Source organism: Copadichromis virginalis, linkage group LG18, assembly GCF_057382275.1.
Source record: "Copadichromis virginalis isolate Kocher_CV1m ecotype Utaka linkage group LG18, C_Virginalis_male_GT1.1, whole genome shotgun sequence".
NCBI lineage: Eukaryota > Metazoa > Chordata > Actinopteri > Cichliformes > Cichlidae > Copadichromis > Copadichromis virginalis.
In genome coordinates, this window is record NC_140635.1 from 5,715,482 (window position 1) to 5,730,671 (window position 15,190).

General features: G+C 41.6%; 2 protein-coding genes across 13 annotated transcripts in view; one reads left to right on the plus strand and one right to left on the minus strand.

Moving 5' to 3' along the window:
• Positions 1 to 7,677, plus strand: part of LOC146687076 (disco-interacting protein 2 homolog C) — a 208,411-nt gene extending 200,734 nt beyond the window's left edge. For all 5 annotated transcript variants that reach the window (XM_085439203.1, XM_085439204.1, XM_085439205.1 and 2 more), the window contains 6 exons: positions 1,137 to 1,198; positions 2,679 to 2,736; positions 2,826 to 2,900; positions 3,702 to 3,876; positions 4,241 to 4,364; positions 4,770 to 7,677. In XM_085439203.1, coding sequence (XP_085295329.1) covers positions 1,137 to 1,198; positions 2,679 to 2,736; positions 2,826 to 2,900; positions 3,702 to 3,876; positions 4,241 to 4,364; positions 4,770 to 5,022 — 747 coding nt within the window. In that variant the 3' untranslated portion in view covers positions 5,023 to 7,677. The remainder of the gene's footprint in view (positions 1 to 1,136; positions 1,199 to 2,678; positions 2,737 to 2,825; positions 2,901 to 3,701; positions 3,877 to 4,240; positions 4,365 to 4,769) is intronic.
• Positions 7,678 to 10,567: 2,890 nt separating this feature from the next.
• The window catches only part of zmynd11 (zinc finger, MYND-type containing 11), a 33,188-nt gene continuing 28,565 nt past the window's right edge, over positions 10,568 to 15,190 (minus strand). For all 8 annotated transcript variants that reach the window (XM_085439999.1, XM_085440003.1, XM_085440000.1 and 5 more), the window contains one exon: positions 10,568 to 14,741. In XM_085439999.1, coding sequence (XP_085296125.1) covers positions 14,619 to 14,741 — 123 coding nt within the window. In that variant the 3' untranslated portion in view covers positions 10,568 to 14,618. The remainder of the gene's footprint in view (positions 14,742 to 15,190) is intronic.

A 15,190-nucleotide genomic window follows, 5' to 3' on the forward strand; every position in this document is an offset into this window, starting at 1 on the left:
CCACTGCTATCAACAAGCTCGTTAGCCGCAGCAGCTCAGTGCTGCAGCTAACTCCCAGAAATCACGAATATGTGACAGTGCAAGGATACATGTGCATGTGCCTCTCTGTGGTGTGAGTCCAGCACCAAAGGATGTTTGCTCTGCCTGTTCCAATCAAATTTCCCTTTGCCAATAAATCACTGAATACTCTTGAAGCGGTCACTGCCTGAAGTCTCTTCAGAGAGGGCGTTTGCATTTTTGCACTGTGGGTGTGTGGGCGTAAGACTCCCAGGATGCCGCTGTGTGTCCGGTGGTGGGTTTTTAATCCTGGATTAATGGAGGGATGGATGGAGGAGAAGAGAGGTCGGAGAGGGGGATCCTTAATCTCGTCCTTTTTCTCTGTCTTAATTTTTCTTCAGTGATTTCACTCATTCAGAGTACAGTAGTCGGCACAAAGAGATCTGACTGAATGCATGTATTGTGCAACCTCTGTGTACTTTAGAAACAGTGAATTTGTCCTGGGTGGGTCGTCACGCGGGTATAATTGCAGCTACTAATCACTTTCCCCTTCTTTACTTTATCGTTTGCATGTCAATCAGGTAGAATCTGACTTTGCAGAAAGTTTGTTGATGTGCATTTATTTTTGAAATTGTTTGACTTTCCTTCTACAATCACTGCTGTTGCTCCCACATTGATCGTTTCACACGGTTGTAAATGCTGTAGATCAGGGGTGGGGAAGTCCAGGCCTTGAGTGCTGGTGTGCTGCAGGTTTTAGATCTCACCCTGGGTCAACACACCTCAATCAAATGATTAGTTTGTTCCCAGGCTTCTGGAGAACTTGTTGAGGAGGTAATTTAGCCAATTAAATCAGCTGTGTTGGATTAAGGAAACAACTAAAACCTGCAGGACACCGGCTCTTGTTGCCTGGAGTTCCCCACCCCTGCTGTAGAGGGTCGGGTTCCCACCTTCCCACCCAAAACATTTACGTCCCTCCTTCAGTGGAGGTAAAGCTTTTCTTTATGACCACACAGCATCCACTGCAGTCTGCTAGGAGTCGATAAGCTGTAGCAATTTTTTGCATAAAAAGCCTTTTTTGAATAAAAAGGACGTTTTGTGAGTCTGTGGTGTTCACACTTTCTCTCGCTGGTGTTTCTCAGGGCACCTCAGGACCTGACCCCACAACTGTTTATGTTGATATGAGGGCGCTGCGACATGACAGGTAAGTGTCCTTGCTGCTTTGTTAGAAGCTTAACAGATACTTTTGCAGAAAGATGTTCGGTGTCTGAAACCTCTTAACGACTGCTTTGGTCACCAGTAATTTGCATGAAAGATGCCAACTGCTCTCCAAGCAGTAGTGAAACTGAGAAGCGTGACGCAGACTGGAAATGGAGACACATTCAGAGTGTGTTTCAGCATTAATTAAAAAAATACATTGTCAGATGGTTCAACAAACACAAAATATTTTCTTCCAGGTATTTTATGGCTCACGTTTCTTCAGGCCGATGGATTTTCGTGCTCGGCTGGAGTCGGCAACACCAGCCTTGTGTATTTTTTAGATGTTGTTTTCATGCACTGAATCGGTTTTCCGTCGACTCTCACGCGGACACAGAGTCTATTCTGTGCTGTAAAGTCTTCAGCCGGTGTCCTGCGGGATTTCAGCGGCGCCGCAGCGCTCTGCCGGACGGCTTCGCTCGTGAAGTTTGTGAATGAGAGAACACGACTCGGCGAGCGCTCTCAGAATAAATAAAGTGCTCAGCAAAGATTGTTATTGTAATGCGAGGCTTATTCTCTGCAGCTCAGAAGCATCGCTGCAGGCTGACGGTAAAAAAGTCTGAATATAATGAGAAGCTGGAAGTTTCTCTGAGACAATATGACATGCACACTGTCACCCTCACAGCCTCTCCACAGTGTGAGAGGGGTGAACTTTAAAACCCATCAAACCCAGTCTGAGTCACATTTCCTGCTGGGTAACTCCGCCATTTGTTTTGCCAGACTGCTGCTTGTCAGTGAGACAGCTCTGACTCTTAATGAACCAGCCAGGGCTCAACATCAGTGTCAGATTTCAGAGGAGAAACGCCGTCAGTTTTCCAGCTGGTGGAGATGGACAAACACATCCGAGATAACAAGCGAGACTCGGACTTATTCAAACATCTCTGACGAGAAGGGCCTGCGGGATTAAAGGAACAACGGCGAAACGACCAGCAAGAAACCGGCACAAACTGAAAAATGCATTAATTTGAACTCGTCAGGAGCTTGTTACTCATCCCTGAAGCTCCCCAGACGCAGTTTCCTGCTCCCTGATGCAGCCCGTCATTACGGTGCTCAGCCTGTGTCTGCTGATTTCCACACAGAAAAGTCGCAGCACACGAAGCAGCAGGGCCGTGCAATCCCGCTGTGTATAAATATAACTGTCAGTGTGCATGATTACATGTAATCACTGCTGATTTAAGCTGGCCCGAGTCTACCACAGGCTCTCCGTGTTTGCAGTCTGACAAACCACTCGTCCTGGTTTATTTTTAGTTTTACTGTTTCAGCTTTTTCCCACAATTCTGTTTTTGTTTTTTTACATCACATCAACATTAGCCGTTAGCGGTCAACAGTCAGAGTTAAGATCCTGTCCAGAATCCTGATTATGGGATGTTGATTAGAGATAATACGCAGCCGACTAACAGAAACGTCCCCGTTTGTCTGCTCTGCAGGGTCAGACTCGTAGAGCGGGGATCGCCACACAGCCTGCCACTGATGGAGTCTGGGAAGGTCAGTTTTATCTAAATTTAACGTTTATTAACTTTTTCAAAGAAGCTGTTTTTGGTCTTTGCTCGATCTGCGTCTCTCTCTTTGAGCAGATCCTGCCGGGGGTCAGAATCATCATCGCCAACCCAGAGACCAAGGGACCAATGGGAGAGTCACATCTGGGAGAGGTTTGTCTGAGCTTTAATGGTCTTCTCTATAAACAGATATTTGTACGTGAAAATAAAAAGGCTTCTGGTTTTCGGACTTTGGTCCAAGCTCCTTTGACCAATCGTGTTTGAGCATCAAAGTCCTCGAAGTTTTTCCATTCTGGGGGTTATTTTGAATTATCTGTTTAATTGAACAGAGACTCAACTTTCATATCTGCATCCATAAAAAGATATAAGTGCATGAAGCAGGACCCAGATAGCCTTTATGCACCTGCTGAGGTCAGCAGAGTAAGTGATCATTAACCTGAAATATTTACTTTTTTTTTTTAAACTCATTGAATTTGATCAATTAAACCTAATATTTACCAATTTCAGTAGAAAAGGTGCGCCTGATATTCTTTGTCTAATTCACTAAAATGTTTTTTTAAAAGGTTTCCTTTGGTAGATGGTGGAAAACAGGAATATTTCTGTCATTTAACAGTTTATCTATTACTTCATTTCTTTGGTTTAGCATGAATGGCCATGGGGGGGGGGTCTTTATCAGTAAAAAGCTGTACATGTGAAAAAAAACCCCAAACAGTTAAAAGCTCAAAATGTACCCCCTCCTGTGCATTTTCCATTGGGCCAGATTGGAGTCCTTGCAGGGCTGATTCTGGCCCCCGGGCCTTATCTTTGTTTTCTCCTGGAAGCTCTGCAAGTGGAAATGACAAGAATCTGGGACATGAAGTGAAAACATGGATGTTTGTCCACATCTGTTTGACGTTTATAGAGGAAATAATCCCTTGACGATTATTTTCTGCTGTATTATTTGTGCGTTTGCAGATCTGGGTGCACAGTGGCCACAACGCCAGCGGTTACTTCACCGTCTACGGGGACGAGGCGCTGCAGTCCGACCATTTCAACTCCAGGCTCAGCTTTGGAGACACGCAGACCGTCTGGGCTCGGACCGGATACCTGGGCTTCCTGCGCAGGACGGAGCTCACCGACGCCAGCGGAGGTCAGGGCGGGCCGTTCGTCGAACACGGTCAACGTGGTTAATGGGGCTGCGGCTGACCTTTAATGATCTCGCACAACAACAAGGAATAAACGATTAAACGGCTTCAGCGCTGATTTTAAGTGCTGCCGACTCCTCCTGATTGGCTCTTTCTTTCTGCTGAGATCAAGTCTGATATTTAAAACACTCAAATGTTTATTTCCAGCTCATAACAGTCAGATATTCAGACATCTGCAGAAAACGCTGAGTTTACTTCGTGACTTTAATCTGTGCAGGAAGACCGTTCACGTTAAAAGCTTTGATAACTCGTACATTAATCTAAAAGCGCAGCATGGTGGCTTGAAAGGAAATCTGTTCGTGTCCACAGAGCGCCACGATGCCCTGTACGTGGTCGGTGCTTTGGAGGAAGCCATGGAACTCAGAGGGATGCGTTACCACCCCATCGACATCGAGACCTCCGTCATCAGGACTCACAAGAGCATCACAGAGTGGTGAGCATCAGCCAATTATGACATTACAGTGTCTTTATGAAAAAATAAAAAAGTGTGTTCAGCTCTCGCCACGCCTTTACATACGATATGTTACTCGATGTGGTTTCTTGACATTTTTTCACCAACTTTAACCTTGGACGCTAACAATCAAGGTCAAATGCTTTGCCAGCCTAGGTACTCATGTCCCCCGAGGCCTAGCACATTGTCTTGAAGTTTGAAGAATAAAGTTATTCCAGGTTTTCACATTTGTTTTGCCTCGATCGAGCTTTTATTAGAATCTGCTGTCACACCAAATTTGAACGTGATATCTTAAAAACTGTGGATGAGAGCTGCCAACACGTCGATTACACACTCCGCCCCTTCTGGGGTGACAAGAATTCAAGTTTTCGTCATGTGTGTCCGCAGCGCGGTGTTCACGTGGACCAACCTGCTGGTGGTGGTGGTGGAGCTGGACGGTTCGGAGCAGGAGGCCCTGGACTTGGTCCCCCTCGTCACCAACGTGGTGCTGGAGGAGCACTACCTGATCGTGGGCGTGGTGGTGGTGGTGGACATCGGCGTCATCCCCATCAACTCCAGAGGGGAGAAGCAGAGGATGCACCTGCGGGACGGCTTCCTGGCCGACCAGCTGGACCCAATCTATGTGGCCTACAACATGTAGCGCCCCCTGGTGGCTGAAGAATTATTGAGGAAGATGCAAAGACAATTCTGCTCCAGAGACCGAAGGAAGGAAAAGCGGAGCCGAGGCAGAGTTTCCGGCACGAGGGGGAGGAGGTGGTCGACCTTTTTGCCCTGAATTTTGGTGCTTACTCCCAGGCTGCGTAACCGCTGCAAACTAGCTCCCAGAATCCAGCGCTGGCATCTAGATTGCATTCAGGTCATGCTCAGTCTGAGAGGAAGTGCGGTCCCCGGGTCGTGCCGACTGTTTACCGAAAAGTGGAAAACTCGCAGCAGTAGAGGACAATCGTTAGGAAAGATCCCGGCTTTTAAAGTGCGTGTGGCTCACTCTCTATTTTCATGTTATTTGCTTTCCTTAGGCTATTTTTTTGAAAAGGATATTTACACACAAAGAGAAAAAAACCCTAAACGATATCGACCATTACAAAGTGCGACATATGTTTTGATATGAGGGCGGGGTCTGAGGGGAGCGCGTCGCAGCCGCCCCCCGGTTTTACGATGAGGTACGTTTCTTTCGTATTTTTCTTGTTTTGTTTGGAATCGTTATTTTCTGAAGCCCCATCTCAGCTAAAGTCGGCGTGCTAATTTTCATATACTAACAGCTGCAGCCTTCAACTCAGTTTATTTTTCCGTACAAACTAACGGCTTCGACCGAAGCTAAACACAAATTCATATCATGTAAGTATGTACAAACAGAAACTGATTTAATTTATTTTGTTTCTCTGTTAGAAGTATATGACGAGACATTCGAGAATGTTTTGCTCTTGAATATTTGCTAATATTACGAAAAAGAAAAAAGCATTGTATTATCTTGAGTGAAACAAACTCACATCAAGCCTATTATTGAAAATAGAAATATATGATTATAGATTATATTGAAGATGAGCGTAAGGACTAATCCCAGACAAAAGCAGAAGGATGAGGGGCCGTGCGTCTGCACGTTGGTCTGAAATGTGTCGGTCAAATGGAAATTATAAAAGCGATGCTCCGAGTTTTATTCCAGCTTTCGTGTGAAGAGTTCTGATCCTGTCCTGGGAATAAACAGAAACGTTGTTTTTATGCTCTTAAATATTAAAACAAATCCCTAAAAGTTCCTAAAAGTTATTTTTTATAGTTGGCTCTTTTTCTAATAACAGAGGATGAAAGTAAAACTTTGCCAGAAATGTAAAGAATCAGAAGTTTAGGTGCTATTGAATGTTGCTCTGTTTGAATTTGCCTTTATTTTAGATTTCCATCTATTATTGGGGCAACTTTTCCAGCTCAGTCACGGGGATAATTATTTGCCTACAAGGGGATGGAGAGCATTGAGTGTCAGGGCTGTTACAGTGAAGTTCATCGCAGTAACCAGGATATCTGTAGCTAATGTGAGCATTTTAGATTAATAGTAAATAATGGAAAATTCATCTACAACTTTGTTTTGTTGACTTTTTAATCATTTTAAAAGCCTAAATGTCTTGTACGGTCTCTCAGTCAAAGTAAAGTTGTAAATTTTAGATCCTGACAAATTTATCACGTTTGCCAATTTATCAGTAGGAGCGTTTTAGATATACTGATCCATGAAAATTAAAGAAGAGCTGGGAGAAATGCCCTCCATACATATGGATGAGTCAGCTGATCCGGGCTGGAGAATAGTGAAATCTGTTTGTTAAATCCTCAAATATCAGTATCGCTCTCAAGAATTACAAAGACATGATTTCCTTCAGACAGACCATGAGAGTGGGAAAGTGGTTTGATAGCAGGGATTAAGAGGCGGGGATTGAAAAGTAAATTATGATATGATAGTGGCACATTACGTTGCTGTTAACAGTAACAATAAAGTGTGTGGCATCACGTCCCCCTCGTTTATAAGCATCAGCAGGAGAATGAAGACTGATTCAAAGTATTTCACTAAAAATATCGATATTTGGCACTAGTATCAGCATGTTGCTGTGTTTACATTTTAGCCCCCTTCAGTTTGGAACTACAGATCTCGTGACTAATGCAGTCCAATAATTTATAACAAACGTCTTTTGAAAATGCATCATCTGAGTCAGGAGATTCGTTGCCATCTAGTGGCGACTAGAGGAAATTACAACAGGCTTGTTTTTGGTGTGGTTGGCGCCTTTGGGTCAGAACTCTTCACGCGTCACGTTTCTCTGGGAACAAACAGGTTTACTGATCTTTAAAATGTTAAGAAGTAGGAACATCTGTCGCTTTTCAAACTCTCACAGCTGGACCGAAACGTTCCTTCAGACAGACCGTCAGCAGCGCTCGTTGGACTCGTTTTATCACCCCCGGCTCGGAAAAGGCGAATCACCCCAAAGTGGGAAGTCCTTCATATTTTTACACGGACTGATCAATCAGGACTCATACAGTGATGTCACAACAGGAAGAAAGGTGTTTTTGCCAGAGACCCTTTAACTCGTTAGAGCTGCGGGGAGGTCGGAGCAGGAGGGCCTTCTTCATCGTCTTTGGCGGAGAATGTTCTAGTTTCAATGCCAGGATTTTTTTAAAGTAAAAAAAGCACTTTCTTCAGAGTTTGTTTTTCTTTCTTTTATCGGCAAAATGTATGTCCCTTTTTTTAAGGTTTAAAAATGTCTTATTTGAGTTGACATAAAATCTTTCAGTTAAATAAACATTTCAACAATTTTGACAAGAATTCGATGTTTGTCTTATTTACTGTTCTGCAACATTGTTGCTGTATGCATCACACACGGTGATTCCTGAGTTTTAAAATGTTGCTGATTGAAAACTTTCATGAATATTCCACATTCTTAATTATATCTGAGAAGCTATACAACATGAAACTATAGTATTGTGCAAAAGTCGCGCAGGTCGCTCTGTATTTTGGAGACAAACATGTTTAATTCTTTAAAGTGGCCTTGAGCTACAGTTCTCCCGGCAACACAACTTTGCAAAGAGCCTTTGTCTTTTGGGCAGTTTTACTAGCAGCTTGTTGCTAAAACACTGTTCCCTCCTCTATCCATGAAAAACACCAACCATCCGATTGTTCAGTCTGACGTCACTAGCCGTGTCTGGGTCTAAACTCCGCTGCAGGTCCATATATCAAACGATCACTATGGCATTACTGAGAGTTGAAAAACTGTCTAAAGTCTTTAATCTTTAATAAAATGATCAGCGTTCTGCTCTACCAGGTGTAACAATTGAGTTTAACATCCAGGCATCCATGAAAACGGAATTTATGACATTTAACGGAGTTTAGCAGGGAGTTAGCTCGCTAGCTTCTATCTAAATACAATATAGCATGTCCTGACTGCGGGGTTTTGGAAACAAATTAAAACGTACAGCTCTGCTATCACTTCCAACATAAATGAAGACAGAAAGCTAAACAGCAGTGACGTTTGTAGGGTTACTGAAGTTTGGCTAGCTGGTATATAATGATGTGCTACGTGACCGCTAGCGACACAGCTATGTTAGCATAATATAAACAAGCTAACTTTTTTTCCACTCGATAAAAGTGATAAAACGTGAGTGTTCTCGGTGGTCAGAAACAAATGTAATCACATGGCAGGATGCTGTAAAAGGACCAAACTTCAGCCAGGAGAACAACTGAGATAATCCATCCACAATACGAGGTTAGTCATTCATGTACTGCTGCATGGGCTGGGCTGTAGTTACATCCTAAGGTTTTAAAAACTGAGCTTAAATAAATGATTAGCGGTAATAAAAGCCGAGGGAGGTCAACAGTGATCACTGACTGTTTTAGGAGCTTTTTGAGATTAAATAGAAGAAAATACATAACATTAAACATGTTAACAACACAAAAGCCATATTAAACGCAGACTACTTTAGGCCCGGAAGTAGGATTCGTCACGTCATCACTTAACAATCGGATAGCGGTTGGGGTGGCTGTGGCTCAGGTGGTGGAGCAGATCCAGTGTTGCTAACTCCTCAGTAAGGAAAATCGCTATTGGCTGTCTTAAAAGTCGCTAGAAGTCACTAAATGACGTCACCGCCTAATTTGCATAATTGGTCATGCTAATGTAATTGTAACCTATGTTGTTGGAGAGAGAAATAACATCGTGGAAGAGAGAGTGAGTAAAAAACGTCTTAAACGAATTTAAAATTTATTTAGAACTACAAATTAAATTTCTTTTAGCAATTATTATTTTTTTAATGTCACAATTCCAACCCTGTTCCTTTATCCGGGCCTGGACTGGCAAAAGTGACCCGAGATTGGCACTCTGGTGGAGTTACTTTGTGTGTTTATAAGTAGTTTTAAACCTTGTGATCCACAAAACAGCATAACAGTAAAAGAAGAACTGACTGCGTTACAGTCAGTGCGGAGCAGCGGCTTTGCTCATAAGCGATTCATTTGCAGTCTGGAAGCATGGGTGAACATCTCCTGCCCTGATAGCAGCTGGGGGAGGACTATCCTCCGCCCGTGAGCGCTTTGGCACGGGTGAGGTGCCCACGGCAGCACCGCTGCTTGTTGAGAGTGAAAGCGATACGCGCTTTCACGTCAAAAAGTCGTCATAAGTCTCTAGTAACACCAGAAAAAGTAGCCAGATTTGTTGCTAGTCGCTTTTTAGAAAAAAAAGTCGCTAAGGGGCTCTGAAAACTTGCTAAATATAGCGACAAAGTCTCTAAGTTGGCAACACTGAGCAGATCAGCTACTGATTGGAAGGTTGGAGGAGCCAGGAATCGAACCACCACTCTGCATGCCAAATATCCTAGGGCAAGAGACTAACCCCAAATTGCCCTCCGATGCGTTCATCGGAGTGTGAATGTGTGAATGCTTATTAGTTCCACTACATCACGATGGAACAATGAATCCAAACGTGAAAGTTTGGTTCGAATCACCGTCAGGACAAAAGGTACAACAGTATCTGTAAAACAGGAGACTCTGTTGTGAATTTTTGCTGCTTCAGCCCGCGGTGTTCGAGATCTCATCAATAAGAACACAAATTTTATAGTCAGACTTTTGTCCACCAAGCACGACCATCGGGTTATTTTCACGATGACAGTGATCCCAAACACTTTTCCAGTGCAGTAAAATCATGTCTGGATAGCAAAGCAAAGGTAATGATGAAGAATAAAGGTGGTCATACAAAATACGTGTTCAAACAAAGACTTCCAAGTTCGTTAGAATCGTACAAAACTCTTTTAGCTGTTTTGCATTTTCATTTCAATAAACCACTGCAACCAAACCAAAAGCAAAATCTAAAATGAGCGGTGGGCCAAGGGGTTTGCAAAGTGCTGCACATTTGCCGTTCTGTGCACTGCTGCTATCTAAACTCTTAATACTGATCACCTAAATATTACTGACGTGGGAATTATATCACTTATATCATTCTTACCTTTAATGTCTTGATGTTGGTTTTTCCTTCAGCCACATTTGGAAATCTGAGTTTAAAGAAACAGTCATTTTTAAATAGGAACCATTTACAGTTAATCAGCATCATACAGAGTAACTTACTGGTAAACAAGTAAACCATATTAAACTAAAGTAAAAATGCATTTCTTAGATACAACCTGCATTATGAAATGCATCATATCCTCAAAAGAAACCAAAACAGACTCTGGAGAACTTGTTGATACATTTATTTCCTCCATGTTAGCACATAGAATATATTTATATACATATTGCTAGCTAAAGTGTCAAAGAAAAAGGGAGAAAACAAAAGAGCATAGAAAATGTTAAGCCACGAGTAAAAGTTTACATATGGACAGAACAACAGGAAGTGAGAACAAAGAAACCTTTACACTGATTTTATTCCTGCTAAAAGTACTTAAAGTACAAAGAGGATCCATGTAGTACACAGTATGTACCAAAATATCCCGAAATAAGAACAGCGAAAAGGCAAATATGATTGGACAATTTGATCGATTCACTCTTATTCAAGCTGAAAACAGCATCGAGAGAGGGGGGATATAAATCATTGTCATATTGCGTTACTCTGAAGGAGTGCAATCACGCCTTTTCTTTTGTTTACGTGAGGGGAAGAAACCGAACGAGGAGCTGGAGGTACACCTTTACTCATGCAGTTCAAAAAGCAGAAATGCAAACTGGAATGGCATCAAAGCTTTACACGTGGCCAGAAAAAGAAAGGTTTAACATAAAAAATCACGTCGAAAGCTTCATGGCTGGATGGACAAATATAAAAACAATAAGAAAAAAAAAAAAAAATCAAAGCTGCAGCCTCGCAGGTCACGTGTAACACAAACCCCGCCTCCGGTTTGGAAAAGGTCGGCTTTAAAAAGAGATGCTGAAATGTTGAGACACACTGAAGAAGCTTAAAAGAACAATAACTAAATATCTCTCTCTCTCTCACACTCACACACACACACACACACACACACACACACACACCTGATATGATTGTAAAAAACTACAACTAACAGTCATCCGCAGGGGGAAAAATCATTTACAATGTACAAATAAGATGACGGAGGGGACAGAAGGATGTTTTATTTACACGTAGTGCACTGAAGATGAGAACTGTGAGCTATGAGAACATGACAGGAGTAACGCACACATCACATCATAAAGGATTTAATGAGTTTTCATGTCTGAGGGACGTTTCAGAGGAACAACCGTTACCGTAAATTCTCTAATAGTGGGCAGCCCAAAAATCACGGGTTCATTATCAACAAATTCAGTAAACGGTAAAATCAACAATGAATGAATCTCATTAGTGAGGCTGTGTCTGTGTGTTACACACTTTCAATCTGTCAGAGCAACTACTGCACAGGGACAACAAATCTTAGTCGTCTCTGGTGACGTGTGATTAATTCACACAAGTCTTAATTGTGTCTCCTGATTAGTAAACAGGACTAATCTGATGGTTAAAAAACAAAAACAAAACCCGAATGCAGTTTCCCCACAAAAAAGTCAAAAAGATCATCGAATAAAAAAATAAATAATTTTTTTTTAAATCATTAAAAGTTATGTTTGAGATTGTTGCTGCAGACATTCGAGATCTTGATTTTATTAATGTCTTTAGCTGTGTTTAGAAACATAAAAGCTACACCAGCCTACCCATCAAACTTCCTGTTAATGAAATGCATTTCCTCCAATTTCACAATAAAAGCTGTTCAAGGTAAAAGTAAGAGCTCATAAAAATGTCGCCCTACATGGTAGCATGCAGTGAAGTGTGCAGATCACATAAAGTAAATGTTGATTACCAAATCGGTTTTTGAGGGTTGGTGAATAAATTTACCTTTTTGTTAAAGTGTTTTTGTAATTTTTTAAGTAACAGAAGTAAGAAGTATGTAGTTTATTTAGTATTTGTGTGAACTGGTCAAACAAAACAGGCACTTTATAGTGAAGAGATTATTTTAAGCTCCGTTTTAGTTTGTGTTGTTGCATTTTGTCACAATTACTACATTAAATAAGGATTCTATGACAGTGTTTTTGCACCGCTCAGATGTTTCATAAAGAAGACAAACATCCAGCACAGTAACAAGTTTTAACCACTTTGTTACATCAGAAATCTTCTTCTTTGAAAAAAAAAAAAAATGGGCCCGATTAAGTAAAACCCATTTAACAGAGTCTGTGTGTTCACTGCACATTACCGGACTTGTTAAACTCAATTCAGCTCTATATTTTCTACTAGTGTAGCTTTTCGTGACTCACAGCTGGAAACCCCCACAATTATTTTTTGTCTTTAAAAAAAAAACAAAAAAACAAACAAAAAAAAAAAACAAAAAAAAACAGACAAACAAATGTTACAGAAATGTTCTATTGTTATTTGAAAAAAATCAAAAGAATAAAGTGTAACAGCCCGATTAGCTGGTGATCATTGGGACAAATATTGCATGTTGCTGTTGGAGAAAGCTGATCTCTTCAAACATTCGACTGCTAAAACACAGCACGTAGTGCATACAAGGATGGAGGCTTCGTTCACAGCCAACAGCACTGAAACTACAGGGCTGCCCACCATGTGAGAATTCACAGCGTCTTATTTTTCATATGTTAAAGGAAAAAGGCAACTTGGGGTAAAGCAAGTTTCTCTCATCTTTCATAACTGAAGAAACAGTCAAACAAAAAAAAAAAATCCATTAAAAACTGGCAATTTTATTGCCCCATCAAAAGAATTCAAATAAAAGTGATTCTAAGCACCGTAATTAGACATCAACACTCAACACTGAGCACAGGGGGAGGAAAAGAAAAAGTTTGATCATTCATATTTGCATATTTTTTATATTGGTCCATCCATTATCACTTCTTTATGGAGACCAGACGTCTGGTCGTTTTTTCCTGCTTGTTTTCCCTTAATGAATGAAAAAAAACTATGAAACTATCTACATGCATGTGGCCTCACTGGGTGAGAGGATGAGAAGAAGAAACGGGCACCGACCACCAACTACAGCATACGCAGTGAAAGAGTCTCATAGCTAGTCACTTCAGATTAAAGGGGGGAAAAAAGATGATGAGGAATCTCGAGTGTACGTCACTAGAAAAATGACACTGATGACGCTCCGGAAAATATACATCTTTTTTTTTTTTTCCTTTTTAAATACACTGCAGGAGGGCGAAGAGAGGAGAGGAGTCGCCGCCAGATGTTCTCAGGTAGGTTCATCAAAAGGTGCGACTTTTTTTTGGCAATATTACAAGCATTTGGGTTGTTAAGAAAATGAAATGTGCAAACAAAAAAACTAAAAAGAACCAACAACAAACCACCCAACAACAAAACTGTCAAATCATGTAACCTCTCTAAGATCCAGCTCAGGAAAGATTGCTGTACATCCCCTCGGCTTCAGTACAAACTCAAAACTTCCTGGTTTCATCCAACTCATAAAAAAACCACACTCTAGTCCCCCCAAAAAAAGAAACCAAAAATGTGCATACTTACAATAAAAATCTCTCATGGAAGATTTTTTTTTTTTTGGTCGGCATCTTTTAAAGCCGACTTTTTGACCCTGTTCCCAATAAGTGACTTTAGGACAATAAAATTTTCGATAAAAATGGTAAAAGGTGCTATCCACCGCAATCGATTCGTGAAAAGAATAAATTGCATTAAAGTCAGCGAGCCTTTTAATCCACAATTTAATGTTTTTTTGTTGTTTTTTTCCTTTTTAAAACCGGTTTTCTGTATGAAAGCGGAGTCAGTCTGATGCTGCGATGGTGCTTACGGTACCTTTTTTTTTTTAAATGTTCTGTAGGATCGACGGCGTGCGCTTTGCTGCATTTACAGTAAGAAAAAGGTTTCTTTTAAAAAGTCAGGTAATAAAATGTATTCAGTTAATGCTCACCTGTTCCTACACACTTAAATAACACATTCTCCAACACAAAATTAGCACTTCAGTAAAAAAAAGAAAAGAAAAAAAAAAAGAAGAGGGAAAAAACAAGGTCATAACTCGTTCGAGTCATGCTGTTGAACAAACTGTTCACTGTTCAGAAAAAATAAAAGCGTAGAAAGTAAAATCAATACAATGGGTACATTAAATAATAGAAACAAAACCGCTCCGCACGCACAAAAAACCATCGGGTCCACAAAGTTTTCAGGAAGGCAAGTCGAGAAGCAGGAGGGAGAAGAGTGTTTGTGTTTGTTGTAGACACTGACTGACAGGAGGAGGCGAGGACAGAGCCAATGGCGTGCTGTGTAAGGTCGGGTAGGGGCGGGGCTTGTTCATTCATCTCTTCCTGCGGCAGGTTCGTTTGTGGTCGGCGTGCCAGTGCTCCTGCTGACATTTGATGGAGCAGTACGAGGTGTTCCAGCAGCAGTGGTACATGGCCTCCTCCTCGCAGTTATAACACTGCAGGCACAGGAAACAGCCAAAGGTAAACAAAAACAGGTAAACAAGACCTCAGCTGCTTTTTTCTATTAGTGCCTACTCTGTTCTTCCGTTACAATTTAGCACCTCCTAATGTGGTCGTTGTCATAGCAACACGACTTGATATGTGGCTCGAACGCAAAGGTGGACGTCGAGGTGAGAATATACCCGCTGCTCTGTCTGAATTTTCGTCAGATTCTGCGAACATGGCGTCATTTTTTGTAGCCTTTTCCCTCGTAGCTGGTTTTCAAAAATGGCGGTTTAGAGAACCAGACGCTCGCATGTCTGCTTGAGTGACGCTGCTGACCAGCCAATCGGTGGCATGCAGGCTGACGCCGTCACATTTCAGTACCTGCTCAGACAGCGGCGAACTGAGCGGCTCCGAGTAGGTACTAATGGAAAAGGAGCTATAATAATAATAATAATAATAA